Consider the following 19311-nt stretch of genomic DNA (forward strand, 5'->3'; position numbering starts at 1 on the left):
GATGAGTAAATGACACATGAAACACATCATTTGAGCAACTTTCTACGAAATCAACCGATTTCGACCATTTTTATTTTTTGAATTTTTTGATTTGGCTCAAACTTTGTGGGGGCCTTCCCTATGACCAAATAAGCTATTTTGCGTCATTGGTTAACCCATACAAGTCTCCATACAATTTTGGCAGCTGTCCATACAAAAATGGTATGTAAATATTCAAACAGCTGTAACTTTTGAGTGAATTTTCTGATCAATTTGATGTCTTCGGCAAAGTTGTAGGTATTGTTGAGGACCTTTGAGAAAAAAGTAGGTTCACGGAAAAAAAATTGCACATTTTTTTATCAAGTTTTTTTTCACTAAAACTCAATTTCCCAAAATACGTATTTTTTGATTTTCGAGATTTTTTGACATGTTTTAGAAGACAAAAATCCGCAACTTTTTAGCCATAGAGAAACATGGTCAAAAAATTTGCCGCCGAGTTATGAATTTTTGAAAAAAAAATGATTTTTGGAAAAATCGAAATTTCATGCAAAAACAAGTTTGACATTATTTTTTAATGCAAAATTGAATTTGCAATCGAAAAGTACTTTACAGATTTTTTGATTAAGGGCTCCGTTTTCAAGATATAGCCACCGAATGTTTGATTTTAGCGAAATATTTGCAATTAGTCAATTTTTAATTATTTTGAAAATTTTTAAATCAAGACTAGCATTTCAAATGGGCGTAACATTCAATGTTTGGCCCTTTTAAAATGTTAGTCTTGATTTAAAAATTTTCAAAATATTTTTTTTCGAAAAGATCGGAAAATTTCACGAATGTTTCATGTATTAACATTGAAAATCGGACCATTAGTTGCTGAGATATCGTCATTAGAAAATGATGGGCTGTTTGGGTGAGACTTAGAAAACTTCAATTTTCGTGTTTCTTTTTCTTTAAGCCGCTGTATCTCAGCAACCAGAGGTCCAATCTTCAATGTCTCTTAGACAATTTTATAGCAAATTTTCTGAACTTTTCAAAAAAAATATTTTCAGAAATGGTCACTCATGGTCACTATTTTTAAAAATTGAAAAACTGCAAATAATTCGCTGAAATCAAACTTTCGGTGGCTATATCTTGAAAACGGAGCCCTTAATCAAAAAATCTGTAAAGTACTTTTCGATTGCAAATTCAACTTTGCATTAAAAAATAATGTCAAACTTGTTTTTGCATAAAACTTCGATTTTTTCTAAAAATCACTATTTTTTTCAAAAATTCATACCTCGGCGGCAGATTTTTTGACCATGTTTCTCTATGGCTCAAAAGTTGCGGATTTTTGTCCCCTAAAACATATCAAAAAATCTCGAAAATCAAAAAATACGTATTTTGGGAAATTAAGTTTTAGTGAAAAAAAAAGTTGATAATGCAATTTTTTTTTTCCGTGTGCCTATTTTTTTCTCAAAAGTTTTCAACATTACCTACAACTTTTCTGAAGACACCAAATTGATCAGAAAATTCACTCAATAGTTACAGCTCTTTGAATATTTACATACCATTTTTGTATGGACAGCAGCCAAAATTGTATGGAGACTTGTATGGGTGAACCAATGACACAAAATAGCTTATTTGGTCATAGGGAAGGCCCCCACAAAGTTTGAGCCAAATCAAAAAATACAAATAAAATCCATTTCCGGTTTTGGTAGAGAATTGCTCATTTGACAAGTTTCCTGTGCTGTTATTTAAAAGTTTCCAATAAATGATGAAGGATTTTAAAACAAAAAACTTATAATATAGATATCTCAGAAATTTCCCGATGAAACATTTTGCTCTTAGAAGCATTGGAAAGCTGAGAAAATTTCCTATAAGATACTTTTGAAAGTAGTGATGACTATTTTTTCTCCTTAAGGTTGCCCAGAAAACACGCCATACTCAACCTCAATCCATTTCAACGAATCATCATTGCAGTAAACTCTACGCAGTAGACCTGGCCATTAGAAAAAAAGGATGTTGAGAGCGATCGACCCTGCATTATCGTTTAGACTCTATTAGATTATACCCTCCCCCTTAGGGACCATCCATAAACCACGTGGACACTTTTTTGGGAATCTGTATTTTAAATTTTTATAAAATTTATGTAATTTGATGTTTTAGTTTACAAGTTCTAAATAAGCTCAAAATTCATTATAAAATGATTTTTTAGATGATATTTTAGAAGGGGTGACACAAACTTTGTTAAAGTGTGTAATTTATTTTTTAGATTATTTATGTGCTTTCTAAATGATAAATAGTTGCTTAAGGATTTTCAAAAATTATTTTTTTAATCTTATTTAAACATGTTAAGATAAGATAGATTTTTAACACAATATTTGTTTCATATAAACGGGATCAAAGTATGGGTTTTCCATACTTTGAACCCGATTATACAATTAGTTTTCTATTAACAAAATCTAAAAAGGTTCACAAAATAGGCATAAACTTAACCTTAATTTCTAGGAATTATACAATCTGTTTCCCTCGACAATCTGTAATAAAGATGCGTCAAAGGGCCATTTTACATGACCATTCAAAATGGGTCCGTGGGCCACAAAAAATTACCTCGCCGGCCACGTTTGGCCCGCGGGTCATACTTTGGTCACCCTTGGTTTACATCCACCCCGGGATTCGAACAGAAGTCCTTTGGATTGAAATCCAACTGCCGACCAGCAACTCTACCGAGGCAAGCTTTTTCCCAGGGAGACGACTCCTACACCTGGACTAAGCTAACGACCTAACCTCTAGGTTAGGCCGGGCCAATATTACTTTCTCACTACACCACCGTTCCGGTAAACAATCAATTTGGGAAATAAATCGCCCCTTTATTTGCTTAAAAGTGATCATCGAAAAATTCCATGCATCTGATGTCCGATTAGGCACACGCACATTTTCAAAGATTAGCTTAAAAATGAATGCCTTGTTATCAGCAGTTATCACCCAGCTTATGTAGATGCGTTCAATCATATTTTGGTGTATTGGTTTGGTTTGGTTGTTGAACTTTGTATGGTTTGGTTGCAGTTCCATGATAGTGTAAAGAAATAAAACAAGTTACCTATCTTTTTTACTTTATTAACTTTATTGACAGTGTTTAACATAAACATTCACGCTTCCACTAATGGTAAAAAAAATCCAGAAATCTTTGTCACGATCGGCTTAACATTACTTATCGTATCAATTCGTTCCAGTCCAACATCCGAGCAATATAAAGTAGCTTTATAGACAAGTAAGATAGACCTAAGCATTTTACACAACATTCTACCAACGGCTTCCATTTTTTTTACAATCGATCGGTTGAAAATCGATGCTGGTGGGGGTCGGGTCGTCGGGCGCATCGATTATTCGGACTTGTTTTTGCTCTTGAGATCCAAACTGTTGGAATTGATTTCAAACTGCTTGATCTTATGCCCCTTAATGTAGGCCTGCGCGTAAAAGTTGCCAAACAGCACGATAAACGAGATCATGTAGCCGATCAGGGTGTAGTGCATCCACAGCGGGAACTCACAGCCGGTCACGATTCCGTTGACTCCGAGCACCAGGGCGATCGTGAACTGGATCTGGAAATTCATTGATATGAGAACAAAAATTAGGAGAGGGCTCACCAAGGATTCAAAATTAACCTACCAGCTGCAGGATGGTGAGGTACTTCTTCCACCAGAGATACTTGTTCATGTGCGGTCCGACGGCGGACAGTCCGTAGTACGTGTACATCAGCACGTGGATGAACGAGTTGACCATGGCCGGAAGAAAGGCTGGAAGAGGAAAGAAAGAGAGAAACATTCGAGCAACCCTTTCACTTCCAGCTATAATGAGATTCTTCTGTTTGAGAAGGATTAGAATTAGATTAACGCGTTATATAGGACCTAATAGAAACGATACTTAAACCACCTCAGTGATTGGTGCCTTCCTTCTTGCACATCGTGTTGAAAAAAATCATGTCTACAGTAGGGTGCCCAGAAAAAATGACCCCCTGCTCCACAAGCGGAAAACGGGTTATTTTAAGTATCTGTGCAAATTTTGAGCAAAATTGGTTAAGATTAACCCATTGATACTCGAGCCTAAAGATGGCGAAAAAAATGTTGGTGAAAAAAAAAATGTGTGTTCCTGAGCAAAAATCTGTGTTGTTTGACGTATCGGAAAGTACACTTGTGAAATTACCGAAATTGGTCCCCGGAACCATGTTACGGTAATTCCGGGTTGGTTGCAGGGTGGCCAAATGGCACCAGGTCGTAATGAGGATGTCATATTTGAGTTCCTGAGCAAAAATCAGTGTTGTTTGACGTATCGGAAAGTACAGTTGTGAAATTACCGAAATTGGTCCACCGGAACCATGTTACGGATATTCCGGGTTGATGGCAGGGTGGCCAAATACCACCAGAACGTACTGAGGGTGTCATATCAGTGTTGTTTGACATGTCGGAAAGTGTACTTGTGAAATTACCGTAATTAGTCCACCGGAACCATGTTACGGATATTCCGGGTTGGTGGCAGGGTGGCCAAATGGCACCGGAACGTACTGAGGATGTAAAATTTGATTTCCTGAGCCAAAATTAGTGTCGTTTGACATGTCGGAAGCCATATTAGAATTGGAGAATGAATTCGACATCCGTTCCTGTGTAGTCGGTTCCGGAAGGGGGGCCAATTCATATCCGTAGGTCCGGGATCAAAGGAATATGCCTAATATGTCCAGAACAGGTCTTGGAGCAAATTGGGATGGTTTTTCTGAAGAACTTATGATAATAATCATGATTTGTAGATTGGGTTGCATACCCGGACAAAAACCTACCCCACTAGGTTCCGGAATATCTCCGTGGCCAAGTGTCCGATTCCGGATTTCTTTGTAGATTCTGAAAATAGACATTTGTCCGGTTCTTTTGAGGAGTGAACGAACTTATTTGGTCAAAAGTGGCCAAAGATACAGCATTTTTAAGGTTTTTTCGGTATCTCGCATCAGACGTTCGGACTGTAAGGGTTATCATGAAATATCATCATAAAACTTTCAGGAGTGATTAATAAACATATTTTGAGTAGATTTAACAAATATTCTGTAATATAAAATTTTGTGATTTTCTACATGTACCCTTAAGAAGTTCAATGTTTCGAGTGATTTTATAGCCTTTCCTCAGTGAGGATGCCAAAAAGTCTAGATTTTTAAGTTAAAAAAAAAATAAAATTACATTTTTTAAATTTTGAGACCACGCATCAAAAATAGACGCAACACTCTAAGAAAAACATTATTTTCATGAATATAAGGCTAGTACAAATATATTTAAATGTTTGTTCCACCCCCCTACCCTTCAAAATCGGGTCGAAAAATCAGGGGTCAAAAAATATTGTTTTCAAAGAAACTTCGAAGTTTCAATGGAAATTCAAGTGTAATCAGCTGAAATCAATTTAAAATGCATTCCCCTGAGTTTAGAATCATTTTCAACATGCTTGGATTTATTCAAAAATCTTTTGAATTTTTGAAAATTTTCGATGTTCAGTGTTTTAAATGCATTTTACACCAGTTCAGTTGTTTTGCAATCATCAGTTTTCAAACCCCCCCCCATTGACCACGGTCAGAGCCAAAAACTTTGAAAAATATATGCATCGGCCTAATGATATTTAGAAATGTTTGACAGTAGCATGGCTGTTACAATGTGATCAGCGTTTTTGATACTTTTTGTTTCAACAAGTTAAATTCAGGCTTTAAATTTAATATTAAGTTTTTTTTACCCAATAACATTTCTAGAGTTTTCCTACAAACATATGAAACACAATAGCTTATAGGACCTTTTTAAAAAAACTCTGTTTACTTTATTTTTCACTTTATAACACTTCTTCGAGAAAGTTTTCCTATACCCGATATTTTTTTCTCAAATTAGAGATTTCTTATAGGATTTGTTCCAGGGAACTACTTTGTAGAACATCGCAAGGCGCTAGGAATTAATCCCGGAAAGATACAGGTAAATTTCTACAAAGTTGTTTTCCTGATCAAATCCTATAAGAAACTCGAGAATAGGAAAAAAGGTTTTGGTAGGTTTTGGTAAACTTTCTCTAGGAAGAGGTAAACAGTGAAAATTACCCATAGTAAATAAAAATAAATTTCATACTAACCTCAGGTCAACGGTAAAAGCACTAAACCTTTACCAAATCTAGAGTTTTTTTTGAATAGGTCCTATAAACTATTGTGCACAATAGCTTATAAAACCTTTTTTTAAAAAAAAGACTCTAGAAATGAGCTCAAACTTCAGCTAGCTTCTGGCTATATTGCTTGAAAATTCCAGTTAAGGCACTCTCAATTAAACACTTTTGTCTTTTTCATACATCCGTGAACCACGCTATTGGATAAAACCCTATCTTTTAATAACTTTTTATAATTTTTTCAAAAGCCTTTCTTCCTTTAACGATTAATTCGAATTCCATGACCCCAGTTTAGTCCAATTTAAACGATTGATTTCCTAAAAAATTACCAAATGCGTTTTTTCAAAATTTCATCACCGCCCTTGGATTTAAAAATTCTAAATCTTTAGAGTAGTTTTACTGCCCATGATCGCATAAATGTCCCATATGCAATTTCGTCACTTTTGAGTTATTGATACAGTTTAGTTCAATATCATGTGCTCTTTCAAAAGAGCCTATAACATCCAGTACTTTGTTCTAGAAATCAGGAGGAAATCCATTTTTTCGTGAAAACTTAACACATAGCCTTCTGTGTGGAACAAACTTCAAATGCGTTTTTCTCAGCTTGCTGTTTTTGCATATGGGACATCTATGCGAACAGGGGCAGTTTAGGGGTTATACTTAAGCTCGACAATCAAAAAAACGTCATTCGATTATCCGAAGTGATTTTTTTCCGAGGCTTTCAGATAATCCTGTCTGAACTGTAGTTATGATTTTTCATGTAATTTTTGTTGTTGAAATTAGTAGATTTTTTAAGACATTATGATATTAAAAACATGATTTTTAAGTAAACATAGAGCATACATTGACTGGAGATCAATTTGTTTACGATTGATAGTTCTATAAATCCCGTACCAGACCAGTTCCCATATATTTCCGATAAAATTAAATGTTTAAGACAGGTGCGATTCTAAGGATTAGCTTTCTATTGACCGTGCTACTTACCACCTGTAGTGAAAGGGTTAGTGACGAAAGTGATAGTTTAGTGCATGCGTGTTACCAGATTTGTGTTTGCCATATAATGTTAGGACGAATATATATTATGGTGATTTTTGGTAAGATAATCAAAAAGATACTCACTACTTCCGCTGGGCACCCACTTGATGCCGATCCACCAGAACGAGAACATGGTACTGTGGTGGTACACGTGCAGGAACGTGAGCTGGTTTTCTTTTTTGCGCAGGATGAAGAAGAACGTGTCCATGAATTCCAGTACCTTGGAGAAGTAGTACCACCAGACAGCTCCAACGATCTGGCAGAGGCCAACAAAAAAAAATGCAGCGATGAAAGCAGAAAAAAGAAACGGAAAATCATGTTAAGGAAAGCGAAATTAAAACGAAATCGAAAGTTGGCGGCGGCAGAAGATCCGCGGGCGACCTTTGCTGAGAAAACATCGCAAATTAAGATCCTTATACGAGGAGTTCAGTTTGTAACGACAGCTCGTCGCGGAAGAAGTTGGGGAGATAAATTACAAAATAAAAACTCTGTACAGTTCAGTGGACGAGTGCCCCGTGGTGCAATCGGGCCTGGCGTGGAGAAGTATGTCAACAATAAATTTCGATTGATAAATTATCGTCGGTGGAAGACATCATGCCGTGGCGGAACGAAACGGTAGTGTAACCCGGGCTCCGGTCAAGTCAAGGAAGTTGCACACAAAAAAGGGACCATAATGAAGTTTTCATAACTTGAGGTCTTACCGCACCCACCATACTTGAAAGGTTCACATGGCTGTTATCAGTTTGCGGACAGGTGGATGCATTTTTTCTTGACGAAGTTGAAATTGATTTGGGCAAAAAAAAATGTTGGGAAAATCCTGAGTAATTAATTTAATTAAAATTGCCTACATATAATTACAGCAAAAGTCAAAGGCCGTCATTTTTTTATCAAATTTATTCGTAAAAAACCTTTATTTATTATAGTTAAATTATGTAGACTTGATGTAAATTTCACCAAGTTTAATGTTTTGTGTGTTTACACACTTATTCACATAAAATTACACAAAGTAAATTTTCAATCATCCAAAATTAACATCTTAAAAAATATTAAATGAATATTCCCTATTTTTTCTTATCGCATATCACCTAAATATGCAACAGAAACTGATGAAAATTTTTCCATTTCCTGATGTAAAATCAGACATGAGCAATAGGGTGTACTATGGTTGTATGGAAAAAAATAAAGTTGTTCAAATCTGGTGAGCACAGCAACTTATCAGTTCCTTTTGGGGTCCTAAACAACTCCCCAAAGTTTGGGAACGATTGGTTCAGTCCTCACATTGCGCAAAGCGATTAAATTTTAGCATAGCATAGCATTGGTGTCTACCCGTAGCTGCTACTTCGTTATTGACCAGGACCCCCAAAAATTGCTACGTGGACCACAGATGAAAAGTAGGAACCAATCATCACCCCTTCGCAATTTTCAAAGATCCCTATCATGCTGATCAATACCGACGCCGGCCACGACCAGTGGTAAGACACGGGGAAGTGGATGGGAATGTTAGTCCGATACTTGAGTGATGGGACCGCCAAATCGACTGCGTCTCCGACAAAGTATCACATGAGTTTTGAGGGGTTAGTAAGATGGGTATGAGGTCAGGATTCACTGTGGTAGGTGATGCGACCATAAGAAATTTGTTTATCTGTTGAAATTTTAAAAATCTTAGGCAGCCTGCTGCGGAAAGATACATAATTGATTATTTAAAAAGTTTTTTTAGTCGAACGCGTGCCAACTGAGCAGTATTGCTATGGGCTGGACTTATCAGTATATTTTTACTGTTTATACGATAACGCGAGTAAATTAAAAAAAGTTATTCTTCATAAAATGGAAAGTTTGATGAGTTAATACTTAAACTGCCCGTTGGAATACATTTTTACAATCAACAAATTTGAACTACAAGAAAAGAGGACACCACGTAACCGATTGTAATGAAATTAAAACAATAACATAAACGAACTAAACCGGCGGCGGTAGATAATATGACCGAGTGTAAAACATAATCGTTGCTATCCGATCTTCGACGCTAGAAGAACTTAATTTTAAACTCAATCCCGTAATTTTTTACTTCTTACCGTCGGCGTGCCATCCGAGCAACGATGCTATGGGAAGGGCTTTCAAAACGAAATGAAATTCAACATATACACGACAACGCGAAGCCTTCTATCAAAAAATTCAAGGAACTTCCACTACTTTCTCGCGGATTTTTTAAATAATCTCAAACTATATAAAGAGAACAAAAAAAAACTCATCGGCCAACGTACGCGCGAACTAAAAATCCAACCAATCCAATCACCCCATGCACACAAACAGCAACACAAAAGAGACGAAAAAAACACGAAAAAACAGAACTGCGCGTCCTCATAGGCACTGCACTAATGATGCCATTATTTAATTATACTGACAATCACCCCATGCACACAAACAGCAACACAAAAGAGATGAAAATAACTCGAAAAAACAGGAATGCGCGTCCTCATAGGCACCCATTGCGCAAAGCGATTAAATTTTCCATATAAATTTGTATGGGGAAAACCATTTTTTTGGATTTTGAAGTTTCCACGTTTCACGCTGTATCAAAACCGGACTCATATTCGATTGATCTAGAATGTGCTCTACAACTTTCCCGAAGAGAGTATGGTGCTAACTTTGTCCTATAAAAAGATACAGCGTGTTAAAAACTCGTCTAAAACGTGTTTTTTGCTCGAAAATCACGTTTTAGACGAGTTTTGAGGACGCTGTATCTCCTTTCAGGAGCAAGTTAGCACCATACTCTCTTGGGGAAATTTGTAGAGCACCTTCCAGAGCGTCCAAACATGAGTCCGGTTTAGTACAGCGTAAAACGTAAATTATATAAAAATCAAAATACAAAAAAAAATGTTTTCCAATACAAATTCTCATAGAAAATTGAATCGCTTTGCGCAAAGTGAGGACTAAACCAATCGTTCCCAAACTTTGGGATGTTGTTTAAGACCCCAAAAGGAACTGAAAAAAATCTGTGCTGGAAAATCGATTTTGATATTACACCCTAATGAGCAATTCTCTTCCAAAACCGGAAATGAATTTTATTTGTATTTTTTGATTTGGCTAAAATTTTCTGAGAGCAAAGTTATAGGTATTGTTGAGGACTATTAAGAAAAAATTGGTACACGGAAAAGAAAATACTTGCTGATTTTTTAATTAACTTTTTTTACAAAAACTCAATTTCCCAAAATTCGTATTTTTTGATTTTCGAGATTTTTTGATATGTTTTAGGGGATAAAACCCCACAACTTTTGAGCCACAGTCAAAAAATCTGCCGCCGAGTTATGAATTTTTGAAAAAATAGTGATTTTTGGACACCATTTTCTAATGTCGATATCTCAGCAACTAATGTCCGATTTTCAATGCCATAGCTCAAAAGTTGCGAGGGTTTGTCCCTTAAACATACCCAAATATCTCGAAAATAAAAAAAATACGAACTATGGGAAATTGAGTTTTTGTGAAAAAAAAAGTTAATTAAAAAATCGGCAATTTTTTTTCCGTGTACCATTTTTTTTCTCAAAAGTTACAGCTGTTTGAATATGTACGTCCCTTTTTGGTATGGACAGCTGCCAAAATTGTATGGAGACTTGTATCGGTGAACCAAGGACAAAAAATAGCTTCTTTGGTCATAGGGAAGCCCCCCACAAAGTTTGAGCCAAATCAAAAATACAAAAAATAAAAATGTTCGAAATCGACCGATTTTGTAGAGAATTGCTCACATATGTTTTACCTGAAAGATTTGTGGTTAAAAAAATGTGTAATTTTACTACAAGACCATCAGTTTCTGTCGAAAATCTATCCAAATTGCAAATCAGGTTTTCCTAAAAAAAAAGGAAGCTATTTGTTGATACCACTGATTTGTTGATGCACCTCAGTAGAGGATTTTCAAGCATATTATCTATATAATTATTTTCAAAGCATCAAAAGTTTGCAAAAAATAGCTTTAAGAAAGATACTCCTTTACAAAAAATCAATCTTAATTTTCTTTATATTTTTCATAGAATATTGAATCTACGAATTATTTTAAGAACCTTCGATAGCGCTCATAAAACAAGCCCATTATTTTGCTAGATGATTTAAGGTGAAAATGTGTGTTTAAGGCAAACTCTACACTGTTAAAACTTACCCTCATCTCAGGCCCACTAAAGCTCTGCTGGCACGGCTCACAGATGTAGCTGTAGCCGAGCTGCGTGGAACCGACAAACAGCTGGACGCAAATGTACAGATTCAGCAGGGCCATCGCCAGGTTGTACGGTATGAGCACCGAGCTGAGGTCGAACGGTTTTCGGCTGGAAGTTAATTAAAAATTAGTTGAATTCAGAAAATATATTTTAAATTGGTTTTAACTTACTCTCGCATAAGTTTTGGTCCAACCCAGACGACGAGCAGGTAGGCAAGAACACAGAGCAGCGTCGGAACGGGGGAATCGACCAGGGGCCATCCTTTCGTCCGGGGGTCGGCCAGTGTCAGCGTCCATTCGTAGTAGCCAAACACGTCGTAGAAGGGTATGCTATCGTTTTGATTTGATGCCATCGTTGGGATTCAAGAATGTGCCAGTCTGAAACAAATAAAAAAAATATTATTTTTAATGAACTAACAAACATGAAAAAAGTGAGATAAACAGATGTATCGACTTGTACAAAATTATTTCATTAATATTATTTCAATTTTTTTGACCAAAACCCTGACCAATTCTTCAAAAATATTAGACATGCTTATCGTGACAACGTTAGCTAATTTTTGCAACCGGAAACTCTTTGTTTGGTGAAAAAATCCTAAAAATGTGGTGTTGGCTATTTGCCTTCTCACACTCTATCTTCGACAAATTTGATCATAAACAAACTTCTTTCAGATTTGCAAGGTTTCGACAAATCAAGCACGTGTAAAATTAATTGATATTTTGACTGAAAGTAAAATTTTCTAGTTCAGTCGACTTTATTGCTTGCCAAAAAACCAGTAACTATGAGTGAAACTGGGTTAATTAATCTCGTGCGGTTCTGAGTCAACTAAAAAAAGGCGTTAAATAAGACACAATATCGACCATCGCCCAAGGTTAGTGTCGGATCAATCTGGTAGCGTTGGCTTGGCGTGGTCCATAGCTGCACCGTTAATTCGTTACGTGTTTGATTTATATTTGACTAGAGAGTTGAAGCGTGTAACTCACGGCTGCCAAAACCGAGTAGAGAGAAAGAGAAGATATCAAAATACACACACCTCTTTTATTGTTGCATATCAATCGATTTGCTGGATCGTTCCAAATATTTCGCAATTAAAAATGTGGCATTTTTTTACTAAGCGAATAAATTCAATGAATGGAATTCCTGGCATGCCATTTATTTAATGACTATTATAGATTTCTTACTGATTTTTATTTAATGTATGAGGCAGACCAAAACATTTTTTTAATGTTTCACTCCGAGCCATTTTATCCGATTTTAGCTGTCTTAGGCACAAATAATAAGTTATTAGATAGGCTACTAGGGCAAAATAGCTTAAAGTTTCAAAAATCTAGCCTGACATTTGAAAAGGATATATGAAAACTTAAAATGCTGTTTTGGAGGTCTCGGAATCGAAGAGCTTATATCTGAAAATATTTTATAAGATTCCTCGGGAAATTTTACAATCACGAATTAATAAACTGGGGTTTTCGCATAATCACGAAAATTACGAAAACGGGAAAATTAAATTTTTGCACTTAAACTGCGATAAATTTAAAATTTGAGCGAAAATTTGGGTACTGAAATTTCCGTAATTGAAAGACGCAACTTTACCGGAAAAAGTAAAGGTCATCAACAGTTCTGGAGACAGTTTTAGCGATTTTTTGGTACAAAATTTTGATTTTTTTTATTGGTTTCAGCTAGAGCTACAACAACAGAGTTTATTGATTTCCAAATTTTAAGCTTTTAAGTCAGTGTTTCTCAACCGGTGAGGAATTTGGCCATTCTTGCATACATACAATTATTTTTGAATTTCTTGTGAAATTTTTGAATTTTTTAAACAGCTTTTTCATTTTAGATTTTTTTTTATATTTGAAAGTGCTTAAAGATATACATAGCTAACAAAACCTAAAAAAATCAATTGCTTAATTGTTGTGAATTTTCATATTATTTGAAACATGAGTTCAAGCATTATAAACACCTTGAAAAAAAAAGTTGCCAAACAATATTTTTATGAGTTTTGCTTTCTTTCAAACAACAAATAGCTATTTGACCACTTATTTGCCTTAGTTTTTTTTGAGGGCCTAGAGGTGCGGTGGTTAGCGGCTTCGGCAGCTGATCCCTAAGTTGCAATGGGGCGCGGGTTCAATTCCCACATTATCCTCCTGGCCTTCTATCGGATGGGGAAGTAAAACGTCGGTAAATTTGCGTAAAAGAGGTTTTGGGTGACTCACCACACATAACCTTCGGAAGCCTAGAAATGAGCAGAAGCTTGCAACAGAGACCATAAAAGACCCGGGGTCGTTAAAGTGGATTGCTTTGCTTTTTTTTGCTTTAGTTTTTGAAAAAAATAATATTAAAATTGATTTCTATGATGTTTTGCTGAATTCCCAATTAAATACAAAACAAGAGTTGTTTAATCAAATGGGTTTCAATGATGGTAATGAAAACGTGTTAGGTTTAGGTTTTTGAATTTTTGCGAAATAAAATTATGTTGGGTAAAATTTGTACCATTACATAGTGGTCCAGACCGCAAAATTAAGTGGAAAATTGATTTTCCGAAGAATGGTGACATTTTGGTGCTTTGGTGTCTTCAGAAGAGTTGTTGCAAATGGAAAGGGGCAACTTTTGGTTTGGTTGAAAATTAGGGGGGGGGGGGGGGGGGGTTCATGATTAGAGTGATTTTGAAAATCTAACTTTTCAGGAATATTTTTGGGAATTTTTTCGTCTTTAGAAAGTTGTTGGGCTTGCTAATTCAAGCAACTTTGTCGAACACATCAAAATTTTATCTCGAAATCTACGCCTTCTATGGCCGAGCTTCCGTGGCCGTGAGGTTACGGGTTTCGCCTTGTAAGCGGAAGGTGATGGGTTCGATTCCTGTCTGGCTCGGCAAAGTCAGATCCCTTAAAAGAGTAAATATGCTCACTGGGAATACTGACCGGTAGGGGATGAGTTTCGACTAGCGGCGTGCTGGGTTTCCAATCCAGAGGTCGTGAGTTCGATTCTCGTACCGGGATGATGAAGTTTTTAATTTATTGAAAGCATCTGAGCAAACCTTCAACAATCCGTTTTTTGAACGTGGCAATTCAGGGTTAAGTTTTAGAGAAAAGTGATATTTGGAGCACATTTAGAGCTCTAAAAAACCAACATTTTTATTTTTTGATATGTCAAAGGTCAAAAGTTACAGCCATATTAAAGTAAAAAAGATGCAAATTTAAAACTTAAATATCTGGAAAAGGCACAAGCCAAAAAAAATACCAAAAATCGATTTTTCGATTTTTTGCTCAATTCTGAGGGCAGATTCAGATTCAGCGGGCAAAATTACATGGAAAAACATATATTTGGTCTATTTTCGAATTTCGTGGTTCCATATGGTTTTCCCTTGAAAATTAGACTTTTTCAAATGAAGATATCTTGAGTTTAAAAAAAAAGTTTAAAGAAGAGATTTGTAGTACTAGATCTCCTCTTTCAAATGCAACCTGGTGCTTAAAATTTGGCTTGCACCTTTTCGAGATATTTAAGTTTTAAATTTGCATCTTTTTTACCTTAATATGGCTGTAACTTTTGACCCTTAACTCCAAATTGATATGTCAAAAAATAATAATGTTGGTTTTTTAGAGCTCTATAAGTGCTTCGAGTATCACTTTTCTCTAAAACTCAACCCTGAATTGCCACGTTCAAAAAACTGATTTTTGAAGGTTTACTTAGATGCTTTCTATAAATTTGGTCATAGAAGGCGTAGATTACGAGATAAAATTTTGGTGTCTTGGAAAAAGTTGCTTGAATTGGCGAGCCCAACAACTTTTTAGAAGACGAAAAAATTCCCAAAAATATTCCTGTAAAGTTAGATTTTCAAAATCACCCTAATCGTGAACCAACCTAATTTTCAACCAAACCAAAAGTTGCCTCTTTCCATTTGCAACAACTTTTCTGAAGACACCAATGCACCAAAACGTCACCATTTTTCGGAAAATCCATTTTCCACTTAATTTTGCGATCTGGACCACTGTGCATTAATGCCAAAACTATGATTATTATGCATTTATACCAGTAAGTTGAAAATTGAACAGGGGAATAAAGTTCTCGAAAATTAGCCAAGGGGGAATAGATCGACAAAGGTTGAGAACCACTATGTTAAGTGCTTTTTAAACCACTATCCCTATTTAGACTGCAGTACCGATCCGCCCCAGTTGACGGTAATGAGTTGCATTATACGATATATTTTTCTTTCAAAAAATAGGCCGTTACAAATATTTTTCGAAGTTTATGTTAACTTTTCAATGGATTCTTTCAATAACCAGAACATGACTAAATTTCAGCTGGTTTTAATTATTATTGCTGCATTTTTATAAATATGTATGTCTATTGAAAGTATTCATGCTTCATTAAATACATTTTTAAATGTATTTATTGATTAATAAAAAAAATTCTTACAAAAAATTACAGTCTGTGAAATAAAAATTAAATTTTATTTAGGGCGTCCAATTTTCCCGGGTTTTGAATTTCCCGGGAAACGGGAAATTTTTGGATCAGTAACAAAATCTATGTTTCATTATATTTGTTATGTTTTCAAGCTTATAATCATAGAATTAGCTTAATAATTTCAAATGGTGATAACCCTCACTTCAATCTAAACAAAGACAACAGTTCTAAAATAGCCTAAAAGATTTTTTTTTATTTGTGGTATTTAGGATTTTATATCAACTACTATTATCAATTCCAGTATGATTAATTATTTTTTTATTAGCGAATCAAATTACGTAATTCTTTAGTTTTTTATTTTGAAAACGTCCAATAAGCTTTTGTCTTCCATATGTTGACACTCAAACGCTGGGGTAGTCATTTGACCCCTATTTTTTTCTTAAAAATCTCATAACTTTTGGTAGAATTGACCAATTTAGATGCTTCCAGTTGCAAAAGATCCAGATTTGTCTATATTTTGAACTGTCAGATGGGGGACAAATATGGTCCACTTCTACCGGAGATATTCCGGATTCCGTTGGGGTACCTCGGCCCTCCTATTTGGGGTTTAGGTCAATAGAATAAAAATCATTTCACAGAATAATGCCATAAATGATGCAAAACTTCAAGGCATCATTCTAATACATCATCCAGCAAAAATAATTGGCATGGTTAAGTCCTACGGGGCACCGGAGCCGGTTCAATTTGGGCACCAATCGACATCAGCTCAGAGAACCGTTTCCGGTTGGAACCTGTTTCGGTGTCCGAAGGTCTTGACCATGTCATGTATCTATGCAGGATGATGTATTTGAATGATGCCTCGAAGTTTTGCATCATTTCCGGCATTATTCTGTGAAATGGTTTTTGTTCTATTGACCAAAACCCCAAATACGAGACCCGAGGTACCCCAACGGAATCCGGAATATCTCCGGTAAAAGTGAACCATATTTGTCCCCCATCTGACAGTTCAAAATATAGACAAATCTGAATCTTTTGCAACCGGAAGCATTCAAATTGGTCAATTCAACCAAAAGTTATGAGATTTTTAAGAAAAAAAATAGGGGTCAAATGACTACCCGAGCGTTTGAGTGTTAATAGGACCTATTCAAAATAAACTCTGGAATTCTTTTATATTTTTTTCTTTTATATATATTTTATATGACATGACTAAAACAGCTTAAAAAATTTATTTTATGTGTCTAAAAAACAAAAAACGACAATAAATAAAATTATACCGTAAACTGGGGTGACTTTGATAGCCCGGGTGTGACCTTGATAGGTTTTTCAAAAGCCCGTCAAATTAATATCTAAACATTTTTGAGAATTTTGAGTATGTAAGCAATAAGGGATAGCTTATTATCGAACATATATGCAAAAATGTGTCTGTTACATTGGATGCATCAAAATTAGTGGCCAAATCAAATTTCTATCAATGTCACCCCGGGCTATCAAAGTCACCCCAGTTTACGGTACCAGTCAATGTAAAATTTTAGATAAGTTTTGAATTAATTGTTTTATATAAAACATATTTTACAAATTATCTTCAAGTTACTACCGCCAACCGAGGGAAAATCAGAATTACAGTCTAAATAGGTACAGGAGATTTTAGAGAAATACATTTGGAAGTACAAATTGTTTTATTCTGTTCCTGTTTTAACCGAAGTCATCCAAAACGTCATGCAATTATTTTTTGCTTTAATTGCTGTATTTATTCGTTACATTTGTACTTATTTGCCCTAGATACCGGTGTTTGATTATAAATAATTTAATATGAGATTGTTTTTTTTTTTTCAACTTTAAAATCTAAAATATACGTAAATATATCCAGTCTTTAAAAAAAATAATTTAAAGGAGAAAAAAATTTAAAGCACTAGGCATTTTGCGGACCTGTTAATTAAAATTATAATATTTTTTCCTAAAAAGCCAATTTAATGCTGAGATTTGCTGAATACAAATTTTAATTCATTATATTGTTCTACTATTTTCACAACCAAATCGGAATTTCCAGACCAAAATATGATATTTTTTTCAATTTCGGGAATTCCCGGGACAAATTATAGAAAATCCCGGGATTCGGGAATTCCCGGTTTTGGAAAAATCCCGGGATTTTTGTCCCGGGAATTCCCGGGATGGACGCACTAATTTTATTGTTTTTTTTGTAATGCTTGAGGATAGAAAATATTGAAAGCGTTTTCACTCTAAAACATAGTGTAGAACATCTATGTTGAGTCCATCTTGGCAAAGACCTTTCATGATATTCTTCCGGGTTGAATGCAGAAAAGCAACATTGTTTATGGTTTTATTGAGAAAGCAGTTTGAAGTTGGAAAATGTCAAGAAACCCTTAATTGTGCATGTGTTAATTTTTGTTGTTGTTGACTTAAATGTATTTCTTTTATTATTTTTTGTAATGAAGTTTAAATAATATTTGCAATTTGTTTTCGCGTTGAGAAAATATTATTACTTTTGATTTAAAAATTAAGAATTGTTGGACAAAAATCTGTTTTAGACACAGTCTGCTAATCAAAAGAAAATGCCAACTACAGAAAATTTGTCAAAAACAATAATATTCAACATTGCTTCTAGCAACTCACCCGTGTTGGTCTCGTAGAGTTTTTTTTCGAGAATTGCTTCTTCGAATTTAAAATCAAAATTCCTCGCGATTTACAGGTTCGAACTCCAAGTACTGTCAACCGCTAGTTTTCAAGTTTACCACATGTTACAAAACTGTCCACTTTCAGCACACTTTCATGAAAGAACAAACAAAAATTTCACTTTCTTCACCCCTCGGGTTGTTTGATTTTCCTCCGGTCTTTGCTGGAACAGGTTAGCAGCTCCTATAGGGTCTGTGAGGGTCGCTCCCGCGGCCAACACCAGGTCAATATTTGTTCTTTCTTTCTCAAACGAAGAGTCAACTCAGTGAAGCCAAGCCAACCAGAAATGACCAAGTGCTGCACTTTTCAGAAACAAACTGCTGACACTGCCTGGGACTGGTGGTCAACTCTGGCCACAACCGAATCCTCGAAAAAAAAGTGTGCTCGAAAACCAAGCGAATTCCGCCAACAGGGCAAATACCTGGCCAAGGGCGGACAGCTTCGGACTGGCGGAACACACACAGGGACTGGCCTCGCGGGTCTCGCGGAAGTCGCCAAAAACCGTCGAATGTCGAAAATGTTTTGTTCGAAATTTTTAAACTTTTTTTTTGGGAGTTCAAAAATTTTAAACGTTTTTTCGCGGCGGGAACCTGGGTCGCGTGGCGCGCACTTGAACGGGTGGACGAACAATGATGATCGGAGCTGGTCGCGAACTGAGCAGGTAAAACTGTCGGTGCGGCCTTTTTTCCTCCTTTCCTCACCGACCGTTGCCGTCACTACCTTTGGAGTTCGTCGTTTCACTACGTTTTCGCGCGCGCGACTTCTTCGGTGTGACATCACACGTGTGGCAAAATGTTACAGGTGCGCGTACACAGGATGAGCTGTTAGACTCTAGGTTAGGTCTGTTTTTTGCTGT

The 19311-nt window shown here is 35.7% G+C and overlaps 2 protein-coding genes across 3 annotated transcripts in view; both read right to left on the reverse strand.

Annotated features, from left to right (window-relative positions):
- LOC120415322 (uncharacterized) overlaps window positions 1-19311 on the reverse strand; it is a 101423-nt gene that overhangs the window by 70717 nt on the left and 11395 nt on the right. The window lies entirely within an intron of this gene.
- LOC120431895 (elongation of very long chain fatty acids protein 4-like) lies at window positions 3060-19018 on the reverse strand. Of its 2 annotated transcripts, none has more exons than XM_039597028.2 (7): window positions 18877-19018; window positions 18396-18497; window positions 11537-11743; window positions 11312-11474; window positions 7249-7420; window positions 3628-3755; window positions 3060-3560 (listed from the first exon to the last, which is right to left on the reverse strand). In XM_039597028.2, exons 3-7 carry the CDS (start codon window positions 11716-11718, stop codon window positions 3342-3344), a joined length of 864 nt encoding a protein of 287 aa, XP_039452962.1. In that variant the 5' UTR covers window positions 11719-11743; window positions 18396-18497; window positions 18877-19018; the 3' UTR covers window positions 3060-3341. The 2 variants fall into 2 exon arrangements, with proteins under 2 accessions (XP_039452962.1, XP_052564115.1); XM_052708155.1 differs by having other exon boundaries at window positions 18396-18535; window positions 18877-19015.

Source organism: Culex pipiens, chromosome 2 (assembly GCF_016801865.2).
Source record: "Culex pipiens pallens isolate TS chromosome 2, TS_CPP_V2, whole genome shotgun sequence".
Lineage (NCBI taxonomy): Eukaryota > Metazoa > Arthropoda > Insecta > Diptera > Culicidae > Culex > Culex pipiens.